Consider the following 26306-nt stretch of genomic DNA (forward strand, 5'->3'; position numbering starts at 1 on the left):
CCTGAAGAAGAAGTGGAAAACTGGGAACTAAAACTAAAATAAAACATGTGACAGTCATATACCTATGTAAAAAATGTGTGTGTAGGTCTTGTACAAGCAAATGCAAAATTAAAAAATTTTGTTAATACATAAATTGTGCTTAATAATTAAATAATTTATTTAAATTAACTAAATGTCTTTTATTAGTAGTTATTAACTCAATATAGGTTTTTTTTTTCAATTAAAAAACGATACGAAAACTAGTGGCGATAGAAAATTCTAATACCCGTCATCTTGACTGCTCCGGTGCTTCTAGGTATGCCAAAATGTTGGTGCTTCTAGTGTTAAAACAGGTTTATGGAAAAAATATTAAGAGGTAAAAAAGTTTTAAAAACATTGTGTTTAACTGATGGCACCACAATAATAATTTAACTGGAACGTACATAAAAGTTTGAGGGAACAAAACCCCCATAAAATTTTTATATGGGTGAACAAATTTCACTATAGTTTATTTTTAAAATGATCCTGTCATAATAATGCAACATGTCCATTTTCATTAAACAATCTCTAATAGTTTTCAATATATCGGAAAAAATCGATTTTCATTTTGTAACTTCAAAGGGCTGTAACTTTTTTTGTGTGCATATTTGTACAAAGGTAAATTCGGTTCAATCGAACTATTTTTGATCCTAGAATATGAAATTTAATTTATGACCTGTATTTTGTTACACTCTGTATAAACTATAAATGGTAAAATGAACAGTGAAAAGGAATGGAAAACCTTTTGCACCGTGAAGCTTGAAGATATCAGTCAAAAAAAAGCGAAAGAAAAGCTACGTTGTTATTGTTGGAACCGTTCCGTTTTATGTTTACAAAATAGCATCAGATACCTAATTATAAAATGTGAAGTATTAATTCTAACTGGTAAAGGCAACAGATCTGAACAAATGGTCCTCCAATCAAAAAATCACATTAAAGTGATGTAATTCAACAACACAATATTAATTTTTTCCATGTATTAATAACACTTTTTTTGCCAGGGCCGGAGTAGCTCAGGCGGTAGGATGCCTGACCTCCATGCTGGTAGGCCGGGGTTCAAATCCCAGCGCCGGCGAGAACACCTAGACATTTTTAAAAATGCCTATAGGCCCCAGGTCGACTCAGCCTGAATAAAATGAGTTCCTTGGGTAAAACCAAAGGTAATACTAGGCGGTTAAAGCGTAGTACTGACTCTGTTACCTTCCTTTGTATACCGTAGGCCCTAGATATAACAGACTACCCTGCTATAATCCCAAAGCCGCGTTAGCGGTATGAAACGGGAGACTATTATTATTAACACTATTTTCAAACTTCTATACTTACTTAAACATGTTGGATGACTGTAATAACTGTGACAGTCATTATATGCTGAAATAGTGGACAATATATATCGCGTATTACATGAAAATCGTAAGATCGTGCTGGACAATACAATATCACCGGGCTTTTTTTCTACGCCACCTTCTAGAAACCATTTTCCATTTTTTGGATAGGGTGGAAGTATGCAGTCCTCTATGAAATATTTAGACATTTCTCTTGTTATAAAAGAGTAGTAGAATTGGACACTGGTGTATAAGGCGTTCGTTTGGTAATTACATTGAGAATTCTGTAAAGTTGGTGCTATACTTACTATTCCTTGGAGGTAGTATCTGTAAAGAAAGGGAAACACATTATTGTCTGCATCGGAAAGCATAATTAATATATGTATATTATATATAAAGGCTGTTTGGTCAAGAAGGGGCTATAGCTTAAACTTAGATTCCTGAGCTTGATAATAACCGAAATACGGGGTGTCGAAGTTAAACTTTATTTATTCTTGAATATTTTAAAAACAGGCATGGAATAATATCACGAAATTTGGTAGGTAGGATTTTTTAGGACGAGAAATCTAAATTTGCTACCAGGAATGATGTGATTGCACTATTGCACTACCAAATTGCACATAGAGAGCGCCACATTCGTCTTTCAGCGCTCATTTAATACGTTCAATTTTTTATCCCCCACTGTTTAAATCAAAACTTTTATACTGTTAATATTTTTACCTAATACCTACTACATTCATCTCGCTAAACTCGACTGTTTTCGAGATAACCTCAGTTTAAATCTGCGATGCAACATAATTTTTTGCATAATATCATTGTAGTTGTACCCGAAAAATAAACATGAAACCACAATAATTGTGCAAATTCGCAAATTATATGTCATTGCATCGCAAATTCCATTTGAAGGAATTGGCGAAACATTTTTGGAAATTATAATTGTCTATTTTTATATTTGTTTATTTTTAGCGTGTAAATTCTTCTTCTTGCAGTACCGTCACCTATCGGAGGTTGGCTACCATCACAGCAATCTTATCTTTGTTGGCTGCAGCTCTAAACAACTGTATTGAACTGCACCCATACCACTCCCTTAAATTTCGCAACCAGGAAATCCTCCTACGTCCCACATTTCTCTTTCCCGAGATTTTTCCTTGGATTATGAGTCTTAGCAGAGAGTACTTTTCTCCTCTCATTATGTATCCTAGATATTCCAGTTTTTTCGTTTGTATGGTTTTTATGACTTCGCATTCCTTCCCCATCTTCAGCAAAACATCTTGATTTGTTACTCTTTCTGTCCATGGTATTTTCCACATTCTCCTGTAACACCACATCTCGAATGCCTCAATGTTTTTGATGTTTATTTTTTCAGTGTTCAAGCTTCCATGCCGTACAGCAGAACGGAGAAAACATAGCACCTTAACATTGACAAACAATTTTCTCGCTATCTCTCTAGCGTGTAAATAGCGTGTAAAATATTATGCAAAAAATTATGTTGCATCGCAGATTTAAAATGCGTTAATCTCGAAAACGGTTGAGTTTAGGGCAATGAATGTAGTAGGTATATCTTTTGGTAGGGGAGTTACTCGAGCGCGTCAGACTATTACATGGGGAGAAACCTTGTACCCTGAAAATGTACCTCTACCTTATATTGGCTCTTAATGCAGGGGAGTTTGTTAAGGGGGGCCGAAAAAAAAATATATCCTTAGAAAAACTCGAAATCGTCAGATTAAGAGAAGGTAAGTTAAGTACATGCAAAACAGTGTATATTTCAAAAATCTGACGATTTTAGTGGGGCGTAAGGAAATGGGTGATTCCCAAAGTTTCACAAGAAAAAAACGAATATTGCGCGAAATGAATGACAGATCGAAAAACTAAAAAACACGTGCTCAATATTTTTTAAAAATCTATCGAATAATCCCGAACACGACTTCCCACGGAAAGGAGTAGGTGCACGAGAGAACAATTTCTTTTCTCCTAAAACACCGATTTCTTTGAGCAATATTTCTTAAAAGTTAACATATCCTATTAACTTAAACATACCGGTTCACATATAAAGAAACGAGTTTTTTAAACACAACTCAATAATTTCTTACAGATAATTTCTTCAATACTAAGAAATGCATTAATGGTTACATTTAATTATCTTATCCTAAAGTTTTTATTTCTTAAATTGAAAACTACAAATATTTTGCAGTATAAGAAATATAATGTTAAGTTAATCCATATTTATATTTGTGAACAAGAAATTTTCTTGCAATCAAATAAATATCTTAAACCGCAAGAAATAATTCTTCAGAAATACCCTCTGTAGTAACTGTGGTTATAAAATAAAAACTTTGTCATTAATGTCGAAGTGTTACTTGCAAAGAGATTTTCTTCCACAAAATAATTGCGCAGATTAACTATTTATGATTTAGTCGTCAGTGTTTGTCAAGATGGCGTGATATGTTCATGTCCATATAGATGTATTTTGGATTTATTGGTGTTCTCTAAAAATTAACGGATATTTTGAAGGTACGTACATATATAGGTATTAAATAAAAGTAAATTGAGTAATTTAAGATGTAATAATAATATTGTTGCGTATCCGAATGGTTAAAAAAGAAACATAATAGTATTTTTATATGCTTTTTAGGTATAATGATGGACGACCCTGAAATAAAGGAGCTTATTATTCTAACTGGGAAATATGCCACAATTTAAAGCTGGGACAGAATAATATAATATAAAGCTTCAGAACAATATTAAGAAAGGAGTTAATAACCAACTGCGGGGCCTTCCAGAAATGGTAGAACTTCATACATGTAAGTACCTTTTTAAAAATGTGTACTTATGTATCAACTATAATAGGTTTCTTGAATGTATCGTCTTCTATAAAAATATACAATACAACGCTATATCAAATATGGCGGGTGCAACGCTGAGAATGTGTTCTGTTAATTTATTTGAGATAAAGAAATCAGTTAGTCTAAAAGAAATATATGTTTATGGTTAAGAAATGTTATTGCCGAAAACCGTGAATTAGTTAATATGTATTAAATGACTTAGATGTAAACTAATAACACTTTCCCGTAATAAAATTTCTTAATGATTAGGTGTGCTGTCTCTTTTAGATTATAAAAATTAAGAAAATGACATATTATTATGTCTGCTTCAATGTTTTACATTGGTTGTATTTTTCCTCTTGTTTTAGCTAAACAATGTTTATTGTGTGACTTAATATTATACAGAAAAATAATTAATATTTCATTAACAAAAAGAAAAAAATTAACAAAGATGTGTAGGTTAAATAATGCCATGTTTGAACTAAATATGATTGATTATTATTAGTATTAATAGTTCTTATGTGGGGCCTTGTATTTGTTTTTTTTTATATCTACTAAATTTGTCAAAATAAATATCTATATCTTTCTAAAAAAAAATTATTAAAGTAAGTTTACTCTTTCTACATAACGATTTTGTTTTAGTGAATTGCTGATATACAAAGTGCTATTAACAAAAGAAGGAAAATTTGAGGATGTTGGATTTGCCTCTCCATCATTTTATTGTTGTGTAGAAGCCAGTGGTTTAAGAGTGGAGAAAATATTTGTATGTAATAATAACGTTTTATTTCTTTTTTTATTAATAAATAATGATTTTACCTTAGCACAATGATTTATTTCGCCGTATGTAATATAACTTTATTTTCAAGAAATATTAACTTAACTCTAAATATACGTTTATCTCTGCGAAATATATTTCTTAGCATTAAATACATTAATTATTAATAGTAAAATAATAATATTCCTTACTAAGAAATATTATTGCTCAGAAAGAATAGTTTTGTAATGTGTAGAAAATATATTTTTATGACTAATAAAATTAATTAACATCAAGTGTAATTTCTTTCTGATAAATGGGTTTGAAGTTTGCCAGAAAGTGATAGTTCAATCATGTTTAAGATATATTTCTTTGGCTATAGTAGAATTTATTTGAAATATTTTAGAAAATTATATCTTACATACAAAGATATATTTCTTAGGCAATATGCCAAGTCGATCTTTCTTAAATATTAATAAAGTTTCTTTATGTCAAGAATTTTTTTCTCTCGGTGTGGTAAATTTAAAATTTAAAATACGAATCCCGCAATATTTCGTGAAATGAACATCAGATCGAAAAACTGAAAAATACACTTATTCGATATTTTTGAAAAATCTATCGAATGGCACCAAACACGACCCCCATGGAGGTGGGGTAGAGGTCACTTTAAAATCTTAAATGGGAGCCTCATTTTTTATTGCAGATTTGGATTCCTTGCGTAAAAATAAGTAACTTTTATTCGAGACATTTTTTCGAATTATGGATAGATGGAGCTAAAACCTAAAAAAACGATTGTCGGAAATGGAAAACTAAATTAAAAATGGAAAGTCTACTAAAATCTTCCCCACTAAAATGGAAAACTTGACTTAACTTTTTTTGATTTTAGAACTTACTCTTCACAACCCAATAGGTCCTCATAACGCTCGAGTGACTGCACATTTAGCATACTTTGCTCCCCTACAATTTTTTAAGTTATAATATTAGGAGAATAAAAGTTTTGATTAAAAAGTATGAGAGGGGGTAAAAAAAATTTAACGTATTAAATGAGCGCTTAAAGGTGTATGCGGTGTGCCTCTGGGTAATACATCATTTTTGGTGGCGAATTTAGATTTCTCGTCCCAAAAAAACCCGCTTATTAAGTTTTGTGTTATGATCTCATGCCTGTCAGAAAATATTCAAAAATAAATAAAATAAAAGTTTATCTTTGACTCCCTGTATTTCGGTTATTATCAACTTTAGCACTAAGGTAAGTTAGCTTAAATCGACCTATTTTAAGCTCAGGAATCTAAGGTTCAGCTGTGGCCCGTTTATTACCACACACCCTGTATATATACAGGGTGATTTATTATAGGGGTAAAGCTCCGTAGATCCTTTATACAGTGCGTCCATAAAGTAACGCCTAAATTCATTCTTTCGTAAGCCAGCGACTTAAAAGGAAAATCCCGAAACACGTCGATTTTTATTTTTAAAATACGATTTTTGGCATATATCATTCTAGTGACGTCATCCATCTGGGGTGATGAGAATAGGGGTTATATGATAGCTCATTTGAAAGGATATTTAATTCTCTATTCACTGATATAAACATTGATATAATTATTTACACAATGTGTCCAAAAATTTTTTTTTTCAATTAAATTATTTGACACAAAAAGATGAATGTATTTATGTAATTTGCTTAATTTTAAAAACATTTTACTGTTGCGAGAAAACAGAAAAAAGTTTTATGTAAAAAATTAACATTGATTTTCACTTAAACGAAATGTTCAAATTTCCAAGAGTTGGACGGGTGTCAGCTTTAACACTGAATTTAAACGAAAAGCAATATTTATTTGTTAAAAATAAATATTGTCTTTTCTGACAACAGTAAAACGTATTTTTAAATAAATAAATAAATTACATACATTCTTTTTTTTTTGTCTCAATTAATTTTATTTAAAAAACTGTTTGAACACCCTTTATAAATAATTATGTTAATGTTTTTATTATTCAATAGAGAATTGAATGCCCTTTCAAATGAGCTATCACATATGACCCCTATTATCATTTAAAAAAATCATCGATTGCGTCATCAAGCCCAGGTGGATGACGTCAGTAGTATGATATATATGCCAAAAATCATAATTTAAAAAAAATCGACCTTTTTCGGGATTTTTTCTTAAAGTCACCGGTTTACGAAATAATGAATTTATGCGTACTTTATGGATGGACTGTAGTAATAGAGAGCGATAAAGGTTAATAACAAAAGTTGTAGACAACTTTAAGCTTCACATTAGAAAATTAGTTAGAATGTTACAGGGTGTTCGATAATATAGTGGCAGTCCAAACTTATGTTTTTTTTTAATTGCAACACCCTGTATTTTATTTTATATTCGAAATCTTGGTGGCCTTTTATAACCTTCATTCTTAAAGTAACTCCAAAAAAATTGGTCCAGTTTATTAAATTCTGGTAATCTGGGTGGCCACGCTACTGGTCCATCGAAAAATGAAAATATCTCGAAAACTAATATATTTAGACATAGGGAATGTTGAATACAAATTAAAGTAGGTACGGTAATGGTACTTTTCCATATTGATATAAAATACAGGGTGTCCATTTAAAGTAACTGAACAAATAATGTACTTGCGTCTTGACTCACCCTAAATTCAATATAAAGAAAATTAGCAATATCAAATGAAAATTTTGACAATAAATAAAAAATATGGCATTAATAATCCATTGCTTTTGTGCTTATTTTTATTTATAAAGTGAGTTGAACTTATTACGATTTTCATACAAAATTGGTTATAACTTTGTAAATACCATGTATAACATAACAAACCTTTATATTTTTGTGATGGAGAAGTTAACAGGATTTTGAATTTGAAATAAAATATAGGGTGTTCCATTTAAAAAAACATAAGTTAGGTCTGCCACTGTGTTATCGAACACCCTGTAACATTCTAACTAATTTTGTAATGTGAAGCTCAAAGTTGGCTACAATTTTTGTCATTAACTATTATTGCAATCTATTACTATAACGGATCTACGAGCTTTACCACACTAATAAATCACCCTGTATAATATATTGTTTGATCGATATGACAACGGTATACCTATTGTCTTCTCGATTTTTAAAAACAAGACCGCTCCCGCTGTCTCCTTTACAGACCGCAATATTTTCATTCTGACGACCAGCACAAATTTTATCAAAAATATTATACACTTCCTCCCAACTTGGTGGTAGCTCTTTAGCACATGTGGCACTATCTTTGTATGGTATTCTTATTGCTTTAAGGATTTCTGAGGGCTCTTCTTCTTCAGTAAGGCCCCAACCAGCTACCTGAAAATTGTAAACGATATTAAATGTTAAGTCTGAATTAATTAAAGAAAACCAATTAGTTTAGTATAAGAATTAACTATGCTAAAGAAATGTGCTATGTCAATACTGCTCTGTGCTTATACTTAAAGTGAAAAATGACAACATCCGGTCACAAGATTTAAAATAAATATAAATATATAGTATGTCCCTGTAAGTTGGAACCATATGGAAAACTTCTTTATTATTAATTTTACAAAAAACAGTTATTCTTTATAAAAAGTTCTGCATGGTCTAAAACCTAATATTCAACCATCAGATATCAAATTTTATGAATATTATACGAGGTCTGTCAAAAGGTACGAATTTCGCTCAAGAATAAAATAGCTTTATTCTCCACAATATTCAAAATTGTTAGAAATTATAAAAGCTGTTTGAAATTAAGAACTATATTCTAATATGCAATTGCATCCTTCTAATTTAATTTTTTTTTAATTATGGATAATCAACATTATTTTCAGTTATTTCAATTATGATAAATCTTTTATTATTCATTTTACGAAAAAAAGTTATTCTTTAAAAAATATTCTGCATGGTCTAAAACTTAATATACCACCATCTTATATAAAATTTTTTCATATACGAGGTATGTCAAAAAATATGAATTTCGCTCAAGAGTAGGTAAATAAAATACCTTTATTTTTCACAATATCAAACATTGATTAGTGATTATGAAGGGTTGTTTGGTTTTAAAAACTATATTCCGATAGGTAATTACATCCTTCTAATTAAAATTTTCTGAACTACATAATATAAAGGTAGGAACCTACTTTACCTACTACCTACTACTCTTAATCGAAATTCATCTTTTTTGACATACCTCGTATAAAATTCATAAAATTTGATATTAGATGGTTGTATTTTAGGTTTTAGACCATGCAGAAGTTTTTATGAAGAATAACATTTTTCCGTAAAATAATAATAAAAGAGTTATCATAATTGAAATAACTGAAAATGATGTTGGTTATCCATAATAGGGAACTTGCATAAAATGTTAAATTCGAAAAAATGTTATAAATCACAAGAGAACATAATTTAAAACATGTATCAAAGATAAAAAAAAAGTTGCTTTTGTGTTCCGTTTGGACCCTAATAACGATTCTAAATTCAAATTATTGCAGCTAGTCCAAAACGCGTCGTGACGTCATATGGTCGTGTGTTTACATTCTGCAGCAACAAAGTAATAAAAATTGTATATAATTTTAAATTAGACATTAAAAACGTCAGTAGAAAATACGTTTGATCGTTTGAACTACACTCACCGGCACAAAATTCGGCCACTCAATTTTTTTAACTAATTTGACAACTTATAACTTTATATTTGTGCTACGATTTTTAAGATTCTTGCACCATTTTGTAGGTACATGTATTGATATCGTTTGGTATTATTCCGGTAACACAAAAATTTGGGTCTAGGACGTTTCATCGCCGCCGTTTCGATGCCGCCAGTTCGATGCCGATGCCGGCTGATTCATCGCCGGTCAATTAATCGCTATCTGATATATTTCCGAATTTTCGACAGTTACAATTATTAGTTATTTTTAGTATTAATTAGAAATTCTAGGAAATGCGAGATATGACGGCGATCAAATGGACTGGCGATGAACCGGCGGCATCGAAACGGCCGGCGATAAACCGGCGGCATCGAAACGTCCCATTCCGCAAAAATTTTGCTTGCATGGCCTTATACAGGGGTGAATTAAAGCGTTGTATTTTCTCCTAAATTTAAAAAATTCTGTTGAAAAATAGAATAGCTGCTTTTGTTTCATAGTCCCGTCATATTATCCCGGGGCATCACTAAAATTTTGTTTTTTGATTTATCCGAATATCTCTTTTCTTGTAAGAGATGTACCATTTTTTGTAAATAAAGACAGTGATTGACTTATAAAATACAGGTTGGATTGATAAGATTAGAATGGCCCGCATACAGCCCAGATCTCAATCCTATTGAACATTTGTAAGATGAATTAAAAAATCTATTCGCCCTCATCCTAGGCCTCCAGAAAATTTGGTGCAGTTATGGCCCTGGTAGAGGAATATCGGGCTATTCCCCGGACAAGGATAACACATCTGTATTCGATACTAAACAAATTGCGAGCAGTCGTTGCTGCAAGCGGTGGACATACCCGATATTGAATTGTTTGGTTTTGTTCTTAGTTTTGTTTTGTTTTGTTAATTTTAGTGCGTTTGATATTTTTAATTAAATAGACTTTCCAAGAAGTGTTTTTATTTACAGCTCTTACAATACAGTATAAAACAAAATCAGCTCCCCAATTTTTCCACAAAATTTTTTAAGTTAGTAGAAAAAAACCGCTTTCATTCACCCCCGTATAATGCTATCTAAGCAAAAAATTGATGCAAGAATCTTGAAAATCTGAGTAAAAATAATAAAGTTATAGATTGTCAAACTTAATCAAACATTTTGGGTGGCGGAATTTTGTGCCGGTGAGTGTATTTTAATTACGTAAAAAACTTATACTTTCACAAAATGGCACTAAATAACACTTATAGTGTTTTCTCTTATTTTCCATAGTAAACATTCTTTCCGTTCCTTCAAAAACTGTATCAAACTCCAATCTCAACAAACTGGTATATATTATTACAATGACATACGATAAATGTCATTAGAATATAAATATTTTCCCTTATTCCGCGACGATCACCTGGCCAAATACCCAACTAGGTGGAGGCCAATGAACTAAAGAATAAGAAGAAGCATATACCTAAACATAACCATAAATATAAATATAACCATAAAGTTCAACTATGTGACGTCACGGGTCGTTTGAACTATTTTAAATCACAGAAGACTTTTAATTTGTACTTCTAAGTTATTATGAGTTTTTGAAGGGTGAAATTTTGGAAATCTCATTTTTAAACAAAACTTAATATTATTATGTAATAAAAAAATGTGCAAGATCCTTATTGAAAAATAAATTCTCAAAACATGTTGTTTCAATTAGAAGGATGTAATTGCATATTAGAATATAGTTCTTAATTCCAAACAAATTTTCACAATAACAATTTTAAATAGTTTAAAAAAGAAAGCTCCTACTTTACTCTTGAGCGAAATTCATGCTTTTTGACATAGGTACCTCGTATAATATTCATAAAATTTTATATCTGATGGTTAAATCTTAGGTTTTAGATCAGGGGTGGGCAAAAGCAGGCCCGCGGGCCGGATCCGGCCCTTTTCCTTACTTTATCCGGCCCGTTGCAAAATCACGCAAGCAATTTTTTTAAGAGCGAACGTGCAAAATTTCGGGCAAATGCTTTCTAAATGCCGTTATTTTTTTCGAATCCTGAGAAAACTCATAAGTATTTATGAAAAACTTAAACGCAGAATGAAATATTACATTATTACAGAGGGCCAAAAAGTCCCTGAAAACTTCTATAATGTTTATTTTAATGAGTCACAGGGGTGAAAAAAAGGGAAAATTTAGTGCGATTTTTAATTTGACATACCTCATTCAAAAGAAACTTTTTGTTTATTTTAAGGGACTTTCGGCACTCGGTAATAATGTAATCTTTTATTCTGCGTTTAAATTTTTCAAAAATATTTGTTATTTTTCTCAGGTTTAAAAAAAATGAATGCATTTAAAAAGCATTGGTCCGAAATTTCGCGCCTACGCTTGAAACTTTGCACATACGAAATTTTGGCTTTGCTTGAAATCAACAGTAGGTATTAGTGTTCGTGGTGTTCATATAAATATTGAATCTGTATCTTCTGCTTTTCTTAAAATTGTCTGTGTTTAACCCGGTCCAGGCGCGAATATTTTTCGGCCACGGCATTTGTCGTCTACCAGGACCCCTTTCCTTTGATTTTACCCTTCATAATCAGCTGCTGCAACAACAACGTACTTATCATTTCTAAGTATGTTCTCCTTCTTCTTGCTGTCTTTCTCCTTTTATTGAAGGTCAAAAGTTCTCTATTCCTTCCTCATTCTGTGTAACACCATTTCGTTCGTAATATGCAGTCGTATTGTGCAGTTCAATACAATTGTTTAGAGCTGCAGCCGACATAGTTAAGATTTCTGTGATGGTAGCCAACCTCCGATAAAAGATGGTACTGCAAAAAGAAGAAGAACAATCCAATAAAGAAGAATAGAGTGGACATAACATTTTTATTGTTATCCCGGTTTTTCATGGCGTTCTCCGCCTTCCGGTTTCCAGCTTCGTCCAGGGTGAAGGTTCCTATCCGACATTGCCTCTGAATGCCGTCTAGTCAGGATTGTTTCGGCCTTCCTTTCTTCCTTCTTTCCCTTGGCGTCCATTTTAAAATTTGTTTTGGCAGCCTGTCATCGTCCATTTTTTCTACATGACGATACAAAAGTTGTCTCCTTTAAATTTCGTCTATGGTGGTTGACTTGACATAACATTTTACCATCCGATATCAGATTTGCAGATTGAATCTTTGGTTACTCAGAAATTTCTTCATCTTCAAAATGGCTGATCTTGATTACTCTATTCTTAATCGAATTTCTGAATTTCATTTTTTATCTGGATCCTGGTTATGGCTTAATATAATGGACCATATTAATAATTTTGTAATTATACTGGGCATAAATTGTTTGCATGTACACAAAAGTAAGACAATTTATTATTACTATTATTTATTATCAACAGTCAAATGTACCTACTTGTCCATTTGTTTTAAAATGATACTTATAGGATTTTTGTCAAAAAAATTTCTTGGGCAGAAAAAAACTACCAAAAACATTAGCTTGTGCGTAGCGTGCATATTAGGTATAATCCTCCGGCCCGGGAGACATTTTGAAAATTTCATTTTGGCCCGCGCTTAAAAGTATTTGCCCACCCCTGTTTTAGATCATGCAGAACTTTTTATGAAGAATAACTTTTTTTCGTAAAATTAACAATAAAAAAGTTTTCATATGGTCCCAACTTACGGGGACATACTGTACCTATATATTATAAATATTCAGCATCATTTTATTTAATACCTTTATGGCTTTTCATTTTCTCAGGAACCTTACCTCCTTGGCGGTGTTAGTAGTAGCCCTGCGATGACAGGGTCTTCTAAAGGCGCATTTAAATCAAAGCGAACACGAACGAACGAACGAAGGAACGAATTCGTAGGTGTTCGCTTGGTCATTCGTTCGCTACAAAGTAGGGCCATTTACATTGAAACGAACGTTCGCATTCGTTGATGATCGGGAGTGCGTATTGCCCGCAGATGTTTTTAAGATGGATGGGCCAGTGCCAGTCACACAGTGTTTAAGTTTATTTTCTTACTGGGTAAATTTTAATACAATAATAGCTTACAAAAATAGCACGTAGCATATTATACGCTGTTTGAGGGAGCTTAGAAAATAACATAATAAAAACCAGCTTTCTTAAAATTCTTTATCGAAAAAGTTACTTGCTCCTGATATTATGACTATATTATGGTCAAATAATAAATTGTAAAATTGGTGTATCAAAATAAATTTGCTTTTAATTAATTTTAGCAATTAATTTTATTTGGTTACCTCATTAGTGTTTCTGGGTTGAAATTTATCCAATAAAAACATTAGGCTTTTAAAAGCAAACCACTTCGAACCCTCTTTTTGTCTTTCTCGTCTAAATGATGCCAGAAGCTAATTCATTTTTTTAGTTCAGAGACATCACAACCACCAGCGCCGTGAAGATGTTGCACATTATATTCTGTATACTTTGGATAACCATATATAGCTTACAGCACCCGAAAAGCTAGGGGGGCCACGGCCCCTCCTGCCCATGGGTATGGGCGCCCATGATCACAACCCATTCCTATAGAAATGTTAAAGCAAGCATCAGTTTTTCTGTTTATTATTTTATATAGCTTCGATTTTGGGTTTCATAGGCATATTCCATATTGCAAAATTATGTTTTCACAACTACACAATAAACAACCCTCTCAAACTAATGTTTGTAAATAAATTAAATCAGTACTTCTAAACGAATTCGTTCGCTACCGTCTATCCACTGTCCACATTGAACAACGATTTCCTTTGATGATTCGCTCACTTACCGACATCGGTTGGAACATGTGCGAATGCGAACGAATTCGTTCGGTCGTGCTCGATTCGCTGTACAAATACAATAAAGTTAACGAACGAATTCGTTCGTTCGTTCGTGTTCGCTTTGATTTAAATGCCCCTTAACAATATGACCAAAAATGGTAACACTGCTCCTGTAGTGATCCTTTTCCAAGTTAACATACAACTTTTTTAACCTGGTTACACTATACTGATGAGGACCAAGAAGTCTGAAACACGTGTATATAGTTTCCCAGAAATATATGGAATGATGACCCTTTATCATGTTATATATTGTCTTTTATATTCACATTTACTTTGCGAGTTTTAGCCAATAATTTTGCTTATATCATAATAAGTTTAAATAATATCATCGTATTGTAATTGGTTGTTTAAAAACGTTCAGGAATGACTGATAATGGTCTGATGAGACCAAAAACGATTTGAAATTTTTTTTGATCCCTTTTATTTGGATATTTTTATTTTTAATTTTATATACCAATTACACAAACAGTTTAACACTTGCTTGAAAATTTTTTATATTATCTTTTCACTTACCTCCCCTATTTGATAATTAGTTAAATGTACGCTATCCATATTATCCATACATATTGGCTGAACGATTGGGTCAAGTTTAAAAAGCTCTTGGGTAATGAGTAGAGCCACATCAGCAATGTATTTTTGAGTTTCCCCCCTATATCCATCATTAACAATTACTTTTGATATCTAAAATGTATATGAATATTATTTTATATCTGCTGTAATTAATAGTATATTACTTTATGAGGTGGAGAAGCATGACTTTTCTTGACGCGCCCGATATTACGCGCCGAACGAAGTGAAGCGCGTAATAGAGGGCAAGTCACGAAAAGTCGCTTCTTTGCCGAATAAAGTATACTATTTTTTCTTCAAACGTAACAATTTTCAACCATAAATAGTACAATTCCAACACTTTTAATTGATGGAGGCGGAAATCTAGAATGCCTCAAACGACATGGGGGCTGGAAATCAAGCACGGTTGCCGAAGGATATATAGAGGATTCAATAAGAAATAAGAACGATAATGCTCAAAAAATTTTAAACCCTCATGATTCGCCAACATCGGGAATAATTGCTGAAAGTTGTGCTCGACCATCAGTATCATCAGCAATTACCAATGCGTATCAAGAGTCGGGAACATTTTTGCACGGTTTCAATTTTGAAAATGCCTCATTAACTAATTGTACTTTTAATATTACTATAAATAAAAATGATGTTTAATTGTTGTTAATGACATTTGTATTGTTGCTTTGTGACATGTTTCATATTGTTGCCATGACAACATTTTTCCCTCCACCGTAAAGAAATGGGAAAAAAAACTGCTGCAGGCGGAGACATCAAACTTTGACAGGATCAAGTTAGATAAGTAATTTCATCATTATTTGACGTTTGAAGAAAAAACTCATTATAGCCCGATCAGGGAACACAAAATTTTACGAAAACCTTCAAAAAAATAAAGGAAGGATGAAAATTTAGCAATAGGCAGTTGAAATTGTCTATTATTATATAAGAAAAAGTTTACAATTCTACATCCCCTCCATTTTACAAAAATTGGGAAATACGGGGTGAAAATATTTTCTCAGGAGTGAAAAAATATACGTTCAAAATAGGCCCGGAATTGGATAATATGACTAATTACAAGCAACTTTTTTTTCTATAGAGCTTTTTCCCCAAGTCAATACTTTTCGAGTTATTTGAGAGTGAACATGTTCATTTTTAACAAAAAAAAAACATGTTTTTGAACGGTTTTGCCAGATAACTCAAAACGTAAGTATTCAAGCGAAAAAATATTCTTAATAATTTCAATGTGAAATATTTCAATGTGGAATATTTCAATGTGAAATAATCAAAAAACAGAGAATTTTCGGGGAAAATTCATTACAACTTTTTTAAAGTGTTTAAAAAAAGGTTTATTTTTGTTTTTTTTTTAACTTCTAACAATAAAAATAAGTGAGTTACGCTCAAAATATTGTTGGTCTCTTTTATTTTTTGGCACAAAAATCGCGAAAATCACCCCCTAACTAGCTTCCCAAATAAAATTAATCGTTACCGCTTCACAGTTTACTTTACTTATCTATTGTTTATATTATCTATAAGTTTCATTGGTTCAAAGTGCTCACTTTAAAAAAAATTGGGTTTAAAATAAAACATTATTTTAAATTTGAAAAAAAAAATGGAATTGTTCATGGAATTAACCCATTAGCGCCGTGCGTTGCTTTAAAGCAGGGGTCTCCAAACTACGGCCCGAGGGCCACATCCGGCCCGCAGACAGATTTTGTCCGGCCCGCGGAGACATACTTGAAAACTCCTTAATATTTTTTATAGCAAATAAAATGTTTGTGATAAGTTGGATAAAGAAACACAGAATGGTAATGAGTAAAGACATGTATAATTTATGCAGTAAATTTAACTTCAGCATATAATAACTAACAAATTATTGAAATGAATCCAACTAACATTTTATACATTGTAAGTAATGAACAACACATACCTTATAACAAACATGACATATGAAATGCTAATGAGATGTATGTAATTGAGATTTTCCACCGACAATAGTTTGTAGTTGTGGACTAATTTTACTTGTACCAATTATTAAAAGAGATTTAAGATGCTCGTCAGTTAATTTAGATCTGTATACATTTTTTGTGTACTTCATTTTGGAGAAGGTTTTCTCACACAAATAAGTAGTACCAAAAACGGAAAACAGCCCACGAGCAAATTTATGCAAATTATCAAATTGTGTCAGTGGAAGACTCTTATAAAATTCCAACAAAGATGAGTTTTCATATTTGTTCTTAATTATATCACTGCACTGAAGATCAATCATTTCCATTTGAAGTTCCGGGGCTAGGGTTTCAATGTCAGCATCAAAAGGATTCTGAAAAATCTTAATTTGATTCGCAATGGCATCAAAGTCCGAGAAACGAGTATCAAAATTTATCTTCAAAGCACTCAAAGTTTCGATTGCAAAATCGATAGGAAACTCAGTCTCAGTAGTGTGGCTGAATATTTCACATGTTTTAAAATGTGAAAAACATTTACTTCGTAGTTGTGATTGAAACAGTATCAATTTCATCCGGAATGACTTGATATTAGTGTATAAATCAGGAAGATGCTGGTTTTCTCCTTGCAATCTCAAATTCAGTTCGTTCACATGTTTTGTCAAATCAACATAGAATGCTAACTTCCATAGCCATGCGTTGTTTTGTAATTCAGAAAGAGGGCGGTGCTTTTCATTCAAAAAAATTTCGATCACTGCTCGAAGTTCAAAAAAGCGCTGAAGGACTTTCCCACAACTAAGCCAGCGTACGGCAGTATGATAAGGTAAGTCTGTTTCTCCAATCTCTGCAATAAATTGTCGGAATTGTCGGTGATTCAGCCCAAAAGATCTGATGAAATTAACAGTTGATATGACTGGTTTCAGAACGTCAGACATATCCAAACATTTTCCGCACAAAGACTGTTGATGAATGATACAATGTAAGACTAATGGTTTTGAGCCGCCGTCATTTTCTACAGCCTTTGACACAAGAGCGACCACTCCTTTATCTTTCCCACTCATGTTTTTGCCTCCATCAGTTGTAATACATTTCAAGTTTTTCCATCGAAGGTTCTTTTTATTAATGGCCATTTCAACTCCTTTAAAAATATCGATACCAGTAGTTGTGCCATGAATACTATACATATCAAGAAGTTCTTCGTGTACTTCATAGCTTTTATCTACTCCTCTAGTATAAATCAACACCTGAGCAGTATCTGACACATCCGTTGACTCATCCAAGGCCAAAGAAAACCACTCAACATGTCCATTTTTGTCGAACAGTTGAGAGGATATATTTTCAGCGATGTTTTGTACCCTTCGAGCCACAGTGTTTGCTGACATACTGACAGTTTTTAATAAATTTACCTTTTCAGGGCACATTTCTTCGACTACTGCAATTATGCAGTGACAATTGTGACAATTTCTAACGATGGCGTTGAAAAATAGTAGAAAGAATAATTATGTTATTAGTGGACAATCTCGGGAGAGATTGGAGATTTCCACTGGTGGAAATATTTTGTTTGTTTATGTCTACCTTGTATTAAATTAAAATATATCAAAAATAGGTGAATATTTGACATACTTAATAATGTTGACAGCTTACCACACTTACAAAAAATTAAATTATTCGTTATTTTACGGGAAAAAATTAAATACAGGAAAATTAATAATATGCAGTGTTGCCATCTTGGCCCTCGGAACTTACAGGAGTAATCAGTATGGCCCTAAGGCTGGAAAGTTTGGAGACCCCTGCTTTAAAGCAACGCACGGATAGTGGCTAAACACTCCTTTAGGGGTTACGCCGCTTACGCTCTCTAGATCTATGGTTTGAGGTAGATCAGTCCTCATGTTCGTTATTTAATTTTCTCGGTTATTTTTCTCCACTCTTTCTTGTCTCTGGTTTTTTCTTTCCAATGTCGTATGCCCGCCTTGTTGAGATCACTTACTACTTCTTGTAACCATGTAGACCTTGGTCTTCCACGTCTTCTCTTACCAGCTGGTGTCCATTCCAATATTGAGAATATCGTCGTAGTTGATCCGGATCTCCATATGTGTCCTAGCCATTATGCTCTTTGCTGTTTTATTTTACACACTATATCTTCCTTAATTTCATCCAGTAGCTCAAGGTTCGTTCTTTGTCTAAATTCATTGTCACTTATTTTTATTGGTCCTAGTATTGCTCTTAGTATTTTTCTTTCTTGTATTCTAAGGTTTTCCTCTTGTTTTTTTGTCATGCTAAGAGTTTCTGCTGGTTACATAATCGTCGGTCGAATTATTGTTTTGTATACTTTCATTTTTGATTTCTTACTCAATAACTTATTTTTAAGTAATTTTTTATTTGCATGGAAGCTCTTATTTGCTGTAATAATCCTTTCTTTGATTTCGGTTTCTCTTTCTCCATTGTTTGTTATTAATATTCCTAAGTATTTAAATTTTTCGACTTCTTCAAAAGTGTATTCTCCTACTCTAACCTTTCTCTTTTCAAAGTTTTTGTCAAATCTCATTTTTTTTTCTTGGTTTATTTTTAATTCCATTACTTTTCGTTCTGTTACCAATTCGTTTAACATTCGTTCCATTGTTTTTCTATTTTTTGTTATTAGAACAATATCATCAGCGTATGCTATTATTTGTCCTTCTCTCGTTCGGGGGGTGCCTTTGTTGATCTTCCTGACGATGTATTCTAGGGCAAGATTAAACAGAGTTGCTGATAATGAATCTCCTTGTCTCACGCCTTTATTGATGACAAATTCTTCTGTGTCGCCTACTTGAGTTTTTATGCTAACTACAGTTCTACTCATTGTCATTTGTATTAATCTTCTTAATTTATTTTGTATTCCCATTGCTTTCAGAGCTACCATTAATTTTGATCTTTTTATTGTATCAAATGCTTGCTGAAAATCTATAAAAAGCAGTTCAATTTCTATTTTATATCCATGTGCTTTTTCCATAATTTGTTTAATCGTATGTATGGCATCTGTTGTAGACTTTCCCTTAACAAATCCGCATTGATAGTGTCCTATGATATTCGTGGTAGCTTCGGTCAGTCTTCGTTGTATTAAGGCGGACATGATTTTATATGCTGTGTTTAATAGCGTCAGTCCTCTGTAGTTATTGCACATCTGTTGATCTCCTTTTTTATGAATCGTGATAATTTGTCCTTTGTACCATTCTTCCGGCATTTTTTCTTCGTTCCATATGTCTTTTATTAAATTGTATAATTTATCTTTTAATTCTTCACCACCATATTTTATAAGCTCCATATTGATACAGTCCGATCCTGAGGCTTTACCATTACGGCTGCTATTAATAATTTCCTCAACTTCCTCTTTTGTTGGTATTTCTAGCTGGTTTCCTAACATCATCATCTCTTCTTCTATGTTTTCATTTAGGTCTTGATCTTCTTGTTCTGTTAATAAGTCTTTAAAATAGTTAGTCCAAATTTCTTTATACTCTTCATCGTTTTCTGATACTTTTCCATTTTTATCTTTTATGCCTTTTATCTTTCCTTTAAAAGTTTTGTTCTGCTCACTAATTTTCTTATAGAATTCTTTTGTGTTTCTGTTCTTACTTTCTTTTTCTAATTCTCTTATCTTATCATCCAACCAGTCACGTCTAATTTTCCTTATTTTTTTCTTACATTCATGTCTTATTCTATTGTATTCTTCCCTATAATCCTGTCTGTTTGTTCTTATCCACATTTGTCTCATTTCTACCTTCTTTTTTAGCATATTATGGCATTCTTCGTTATACTATTCTTGTATTTTTTTGTTTCTTTTTATCCCGATGTGTACATCCGCTGTTTCATTTATACATTTTTTTATATTTCTCCAATCTGTTTCTATATCCTTTGTAGGTTTAGATTGTTCCTTCAGTTTTTTGTTCATGTCGTCAGCATACTTAATCCTTATGTCTGGAGCATTCAGTTTTTCTACGTGCTATTTATTTTTTGTTGTCGTGTTTTTTAGAGTTCTTTTGACTTTTTGTCTTACCTTTGCAGTCACCATAAAATGGTCTGTGTCTGCATGTGCACCTCTGTAGGTTCTCACGTCTGTTACCGATGTTTGCTTCCTTCTTGTAATCAGTATATGGTCTATTTGTGACAATGTTTTTTGATCTGGGGAAATCCACGTTACTTTATGATATTTAGGATGTTCGAATTTTGTACTAACGATAATCATATTGGTACTAGCTGCTAGGTTACATAATCGTTGACCATTGTCATTAGTTTTTTCGTGTATTGTGTGCTTACCTGCTACTTGGTTAATGTAGACTTCCTTACCTATTTGGGCATTAAAAATTGTTAGTAATACCAAAAATCTTAAGGAGTAAGAAAATGTACGTTTTTCTTTTCTGAATATTTTTGCTGTTTTGTTTTCTTGTTAGACAAAAATTGGCTATGCTATGGCTGTTCAAAATTTGCCTAAACTCGTGATTAGTTACTCGTTCAAGCCATTTTAACTACAGCTTTTTCAAAAATAAGCACTTTGAACCGATGAAACTTACAGATCATATAAATAATACATAAGTAAAATAACTTGGGAAGTGGTAATGATAAAATTATTTGTGATGCAAATTAGGAAGTGATTTTCGCGATTTTTTTACCAAAAAATAAAAGGGACCAACAATATTTTGAGCGCAATTCACTTACTTTTAATGTTACAAGTTTTTTTAAAAAACAAAAATAAACCTTTTTTAAACACTTTAAAAAAATTGAAATGAATTTTCCCCGAAAAGTGCTTCGTTTTGGGGTTATTTCACAGTGAAATATTCGATTTGGAATTTGATGAAGAAAAACCTACATTTCATTAGCTACTTCTCTGCTTCTACTGGGTCTACATACCTCAAGCATACATCATTTTTTTTTCAGTTTTTTATAAGCTATATTTATGTTTTGCTAAGAATATTTTTTTCGCTGAAATACTTACTTTTTGAGATATCTCCGAAAAACTGTCCAAAAACATGTTTTTTCCTGTTAAAATAAAGATATTCACTTGCAAATAACTCGAAAAGTATTGACTTAAGGAAAAAACTCTATAGAACAAAAGTTGCTTAGAATTAGTCATTTTATCCAATTCCGGACTTATTTTGAATGTATATTTTTTATCTTCGATAGGATAAATAAAATGGAGGGGATGTAGAATTATAAACTTTTTCTTATATAATAATAGACAATTTTAACTACCTATTCCCAAATTTTCATCCTTCCTTTATTTCTTTTTGAGGTCAGATTGTTCTTTGATCGGGCTATTAAGCAAATTATCGGAGAGGCAATAAAATCAACATTTCAACGACAAAGTGGATGGCAATTGGAAAGATTAATATAGATCAAGGTCTGCTTTCTCTTAATGGAGAGGAGATAGAACGGGTAAATCATTTCAAATACCTTGGCAGCTGGTTAAATGTAAATTGTGATTCTAATGAAGAGATAATAACCAGAATCGAAATATCACGTAAGTCTTTTATGACCTGGAGACCAGTTTTATGTAACAGAAACCTGTCGATGAATATTTGCAAGAAGGTCCTGAAATGTTATGTATGGTATATCCTATTGTATGGTTGTGAGACATGGACGTTAAAAACCACAATGCTAAACAAATTAGAAGCATTCGAATTGTGGTGCTATCGACGTTTCCTAAAGCTATCGTGGGTTTCGCACATTTCCAATGAAGATGTTCTTCAAATGATGAACTAAGAAGTTCTGCTCATAAGCGTCATAAAGAGGAGAAAAACAGAATACTTCGGCCATATAATTCGAGGACCTAAATACCAACTGCTTTGCCTTATAATACAAGGAAAAATAAAGTAAAAGAGATGGACTGGTCGAAAGAAACTTTCATGGCTGCGTAATATTAGACAATGGTGTGGTTCGAAGGTAGAAGAATTATTTCGCACAGCAACCGATAGAGAAAGGTTTCAGGAAATTGTAAACATGATGAAGGCCAACGTCTGAATACAGACACGCCACCTAAAGAAAAAGAAGTACTAAAACTCAAAGCAGTTTTTCAGTACATTGTTCGACCAGAGAATTTATTCAAAAATAAATCGATTTTTTAAATACATCACCTACCGACTTGCAACTTTTTGCATTGTATTCGAGATGACGCGAGATGAAGAGTTTTATGAAGAAAAGAAAAATCCATGGTCATATTACAAAAGAAAAAATAACTCTACACAAGAAAATTAAGGACAAAATGGAAACAGAAGTATTAAAACAGTCATAAAGTCTGTTGATTAGATAGAAAAAGGATGAGGAAAAAATATTGGAGAACTTAAAATTGCGCAGAAAAAAATATGAAAAAAATAGGAAAGAATAGAAAAGCACATTCCAGCATTCAATGAGCCAACTACGCAAGAGCTAGTTTATCTATTTTAGAACTTACCTTTCTATATTGTGCATGTACATCTCGTTTATCTCCGAAGGCATTGTAAACTTTTCCAGCAGCAACTTGAAATTTGTTTTGATCCAGAGCATTACCATAAGTATCAGTAACACAGTGAGCAGCTGTATAAAGATAATTGCTTTACATTAATGTTATATTTTTTGGAAACCTATTAAAAGTTAAAGTCTCTTTCTTCTCTTTTTCTTTTTCTTTTTCTTTTTATTTTTGTGTAGACATGACTTTGTCTGTTTATTCAATGAGACTCTAGTAAGCTTTCGCTCCATCGTTTTCGTGGGCTTCCTGTTGGAGAACCATCTCTCGCTCCGTCTTTACTACACCCGTGTTGAGCTGCCCCCCCCCCACTTGCAAAAATCAAAAAACAAATAGCCCTGATTTATGAGCTATTTATGAGCTTTCATATTCCGCAAACTAAAAATTTTGAGCTACTTAAAAATAGGAATATTGAATCGGTTTTTGCGGTAGAATTACGAGCTATTTATGAGCTCTTGAAATTATATAGTTTCGATTTTTGAGCTCATCCCCTTCACCCCCAAACAACCCTTTAATTGATTTAACTTAAGAGAAAAATGCTGAGAAAACTTAAAATATATCGTATTGCGGATATAATTCCTATAGCTTATATACTCTAAGAATAAACTATTAAATCATGCATTTCGATTATTGAGCTACAACGCCTTCGCAAGAAAACCACCCTATCTTCCCGGCTTAAGAGAAAGTTGTACTTAAAATGCATTAAATTAATTATTTGGCGACTACATATCATTTAATAATTTATAAGCTTCCAAATTACGCGCATTTAGATCAGTAAATTGCAATTTATTTTGTATAGTGGAGTGACTGAAGGTAAAAATCAACGATTACCTTCAATTTCGGTGAACCTTCATCGATTTCCACGAAAATTGGTCAGTGGTTAGAGGATACGTCAAGAAACAAAGGTGACATGGAATCACCTTGCGCCTGAGGGTGGATACCGCCCCTTCTCGGGGGTGAAAATTATTTTATAAAAAATAACTGCACAAATCAATAAAAGAACAAATTAAAAGCAAAATTTATTATATAAAGTTATTAAAATAAGTCAATACTTTTTAAGTTATTAAAGATCAAAGATTTTAATTATTCGTAAAAAAATGCATGTTTTGAAGCGGTTTTTCGTAAATCCCTGAAAAACTAAGTTTTTACAAAAAAGTTAATAGTAGTTTAATTCGTATAGCTTATATTCTAAGAATAAACTCTGAAATCACGCGCCTTTCGATTATAGAGCTACAACTCCTTCGCAAGAAAACCATCCCATATTCCCGGCTTAAGAGAGAGTTGTTTAAAATAACTTAAATTAATTATTTGGCGACTACATATCGTTTAATAATTTATGAATTGAATAATTTATGAGCTCGCAAAATATACGCATTTCAATTATTGAATTGCCATTTTCTTTCTATAGTGCAGTCACTGAAGGTAAAAATCAACTATGACCTTCGATTTCGGTAAATCTCCATTCATTTTCACGAATTGACAATAACAACTTGTGGTTTTAGCCTGGGGTATATGTCACCCCTTCTCGGGGGTGAAAATTACTTTATTAAAAATAACCCCACAAATCGAGAGAGGGACAAATTGTAAGCAAAATTTGTTATATAATGTTATTAATAAATCAATACTTTTTGAGTTATTAAAGATCAAATATTTTAATTTTTGTGAAAGAAAATGCATGCTTTAAAGCGATTTTTCATAAATAACTCAAAAACTGTAAGTTTTTACAAAAAAATTTTCATCACTAAAATTAAAGCTAATAAAAAATATAATAAATTGCTTACTTGAAAAACCCTTTAATGTTAATTTAAAGTAAGTTATTGGTAATTAAATGTATAAGTTTTTCTGCGACTGTTCAAATCTAAGGATTCAAGCTTAAATAACGGGAAAGAGATGCCTTTTACAACACTTAGGTACAAAATACTTGTCAAAGTACTTAGAAATACCTATCAAAAATGAGCTCCAGAAAAAGTTGATAGCATCAAAATCCGCTCACCAATTTTCGTGAAAATGAATGTAGATTTACCGAAATTGGAGGTCATAGTTGATTTTTACCTTCAGTGACTGCACTATAGAAAGAAACTGGCAATTCAATAATTGAGATGCGTATATTTTGCGAGCTCATAAATTATTAAACGATATCTAGTCGCCAAATAATTAATGTAAATTATTTTAAGTACAACTTTCTCTTAAGCCGTGAATACGGGATGGTTTTCTTGCGAAGGGGTTGTAGCTCAATAATCGAAAGGAGCGTGATTTAAGAGTTTATTCTTAGAATATAAGCTATACGAATTAAGCTACTATTAACTTTTTTGTAAAAACTTACAGTTTTTCAGTGATTTACGAAAAACCGCTTCAAAACATGCATTTTTTTCATGAATAATTAAAATTTTTGATCTTTAATAACTTAAAAATTATTGACTTATTTGAATAACTTTATATAATAAATTTTGCTTATAATTTGTTCTTTTATAAATTTGTGCAGTTATTTTTTATAAAATAATTTTCACCCCCGAGAAGGGGCGGTATCCACCCTCAGGGTAAAGGCGCAAGGTGGTACCATGTCACCTTTGTTTCTTGAGGTATTGTCTAACCACTGACCAATTTTCGTCAAATTCTATGAAGGTTCACCGAAATTGAAGGTAATCGTTGATTTTTACCTTCAGTGACTGCACTATACAAAATAAATTGCAATTTACTGATCTAAATGTGCGTAATTTGGAAGCTTATAAATTATTAAATGATATGTAGTCGCCAAATAATTAATTTAATGCATTTAAGTACAACTTTCTCTTAAGCCGGGAAGATAGGGTGGTTTTCTTGCGAAGGGGTTGTAGCTCAATAATCGAAATGTACGTGATTGAATAGTTTATTCTTAGAGTATATAAGCTATAGGAATTATATCCACAATACGATATATTTTAAGTTTTCTCAGCATTTTTCTCTTAAGTTAAATCAATTAAAGGGTTGTTTGGGGGTGAAGGGGATGAGCTAAAAAATCG

The 26306-nt window shown here is 32.1% G+C and overlaps 1 protein-coding gene across 3 annotated transcripts in view; it reads right to left on the reverse strand.

Moving 5' to 3' along the window:
- LOC126891729 (uncharacterized) overlaps positions 1–26306 on the reverse strand; it is a 196920-nt gene that overhangs the window by 114444 nt on the left and 56170 nt on the right. For all 3 annotated transcript variants that reach the window (XR_007700525.1, XM_050661005.1, XM_050661004.1), the window contains exons 6-9: positions 23257–23378; positions 14851–15018; positions 8013–8239; positions 1342–1667 (exon numbers count right to left, since the gene is read on the reverse strand). Coding sequence is in view for 2 of the 3 variants with exons in the window: in XM_050661005.1 (XP_050516962.1) it covers positions 1342–1667; positions 8013–8239; positions 14851–15018; positions 23257–23378 (843 nt within the window). In the remaining variant the exon portion in view is untranslated. The remainder of the gene's footprint in view (positions 1–1341; positions 1668–8012; positions 8240–14850; positions 15019–23256; positions 23379–26306) is intronic.

Source organism: Diabrotica virgifera, chromosome 9 (assembly GCF_917563875.1).
Source record: "Diabrotica virgifera virgifera chromosome 9, PGI_DIABVI_V3a".
NCBI lineage: Eukaryota > Metazoa > Arthropoda > Insecta > Coleoptera > Chrysomelidae > Diabrotica > Diabrotica virgifera.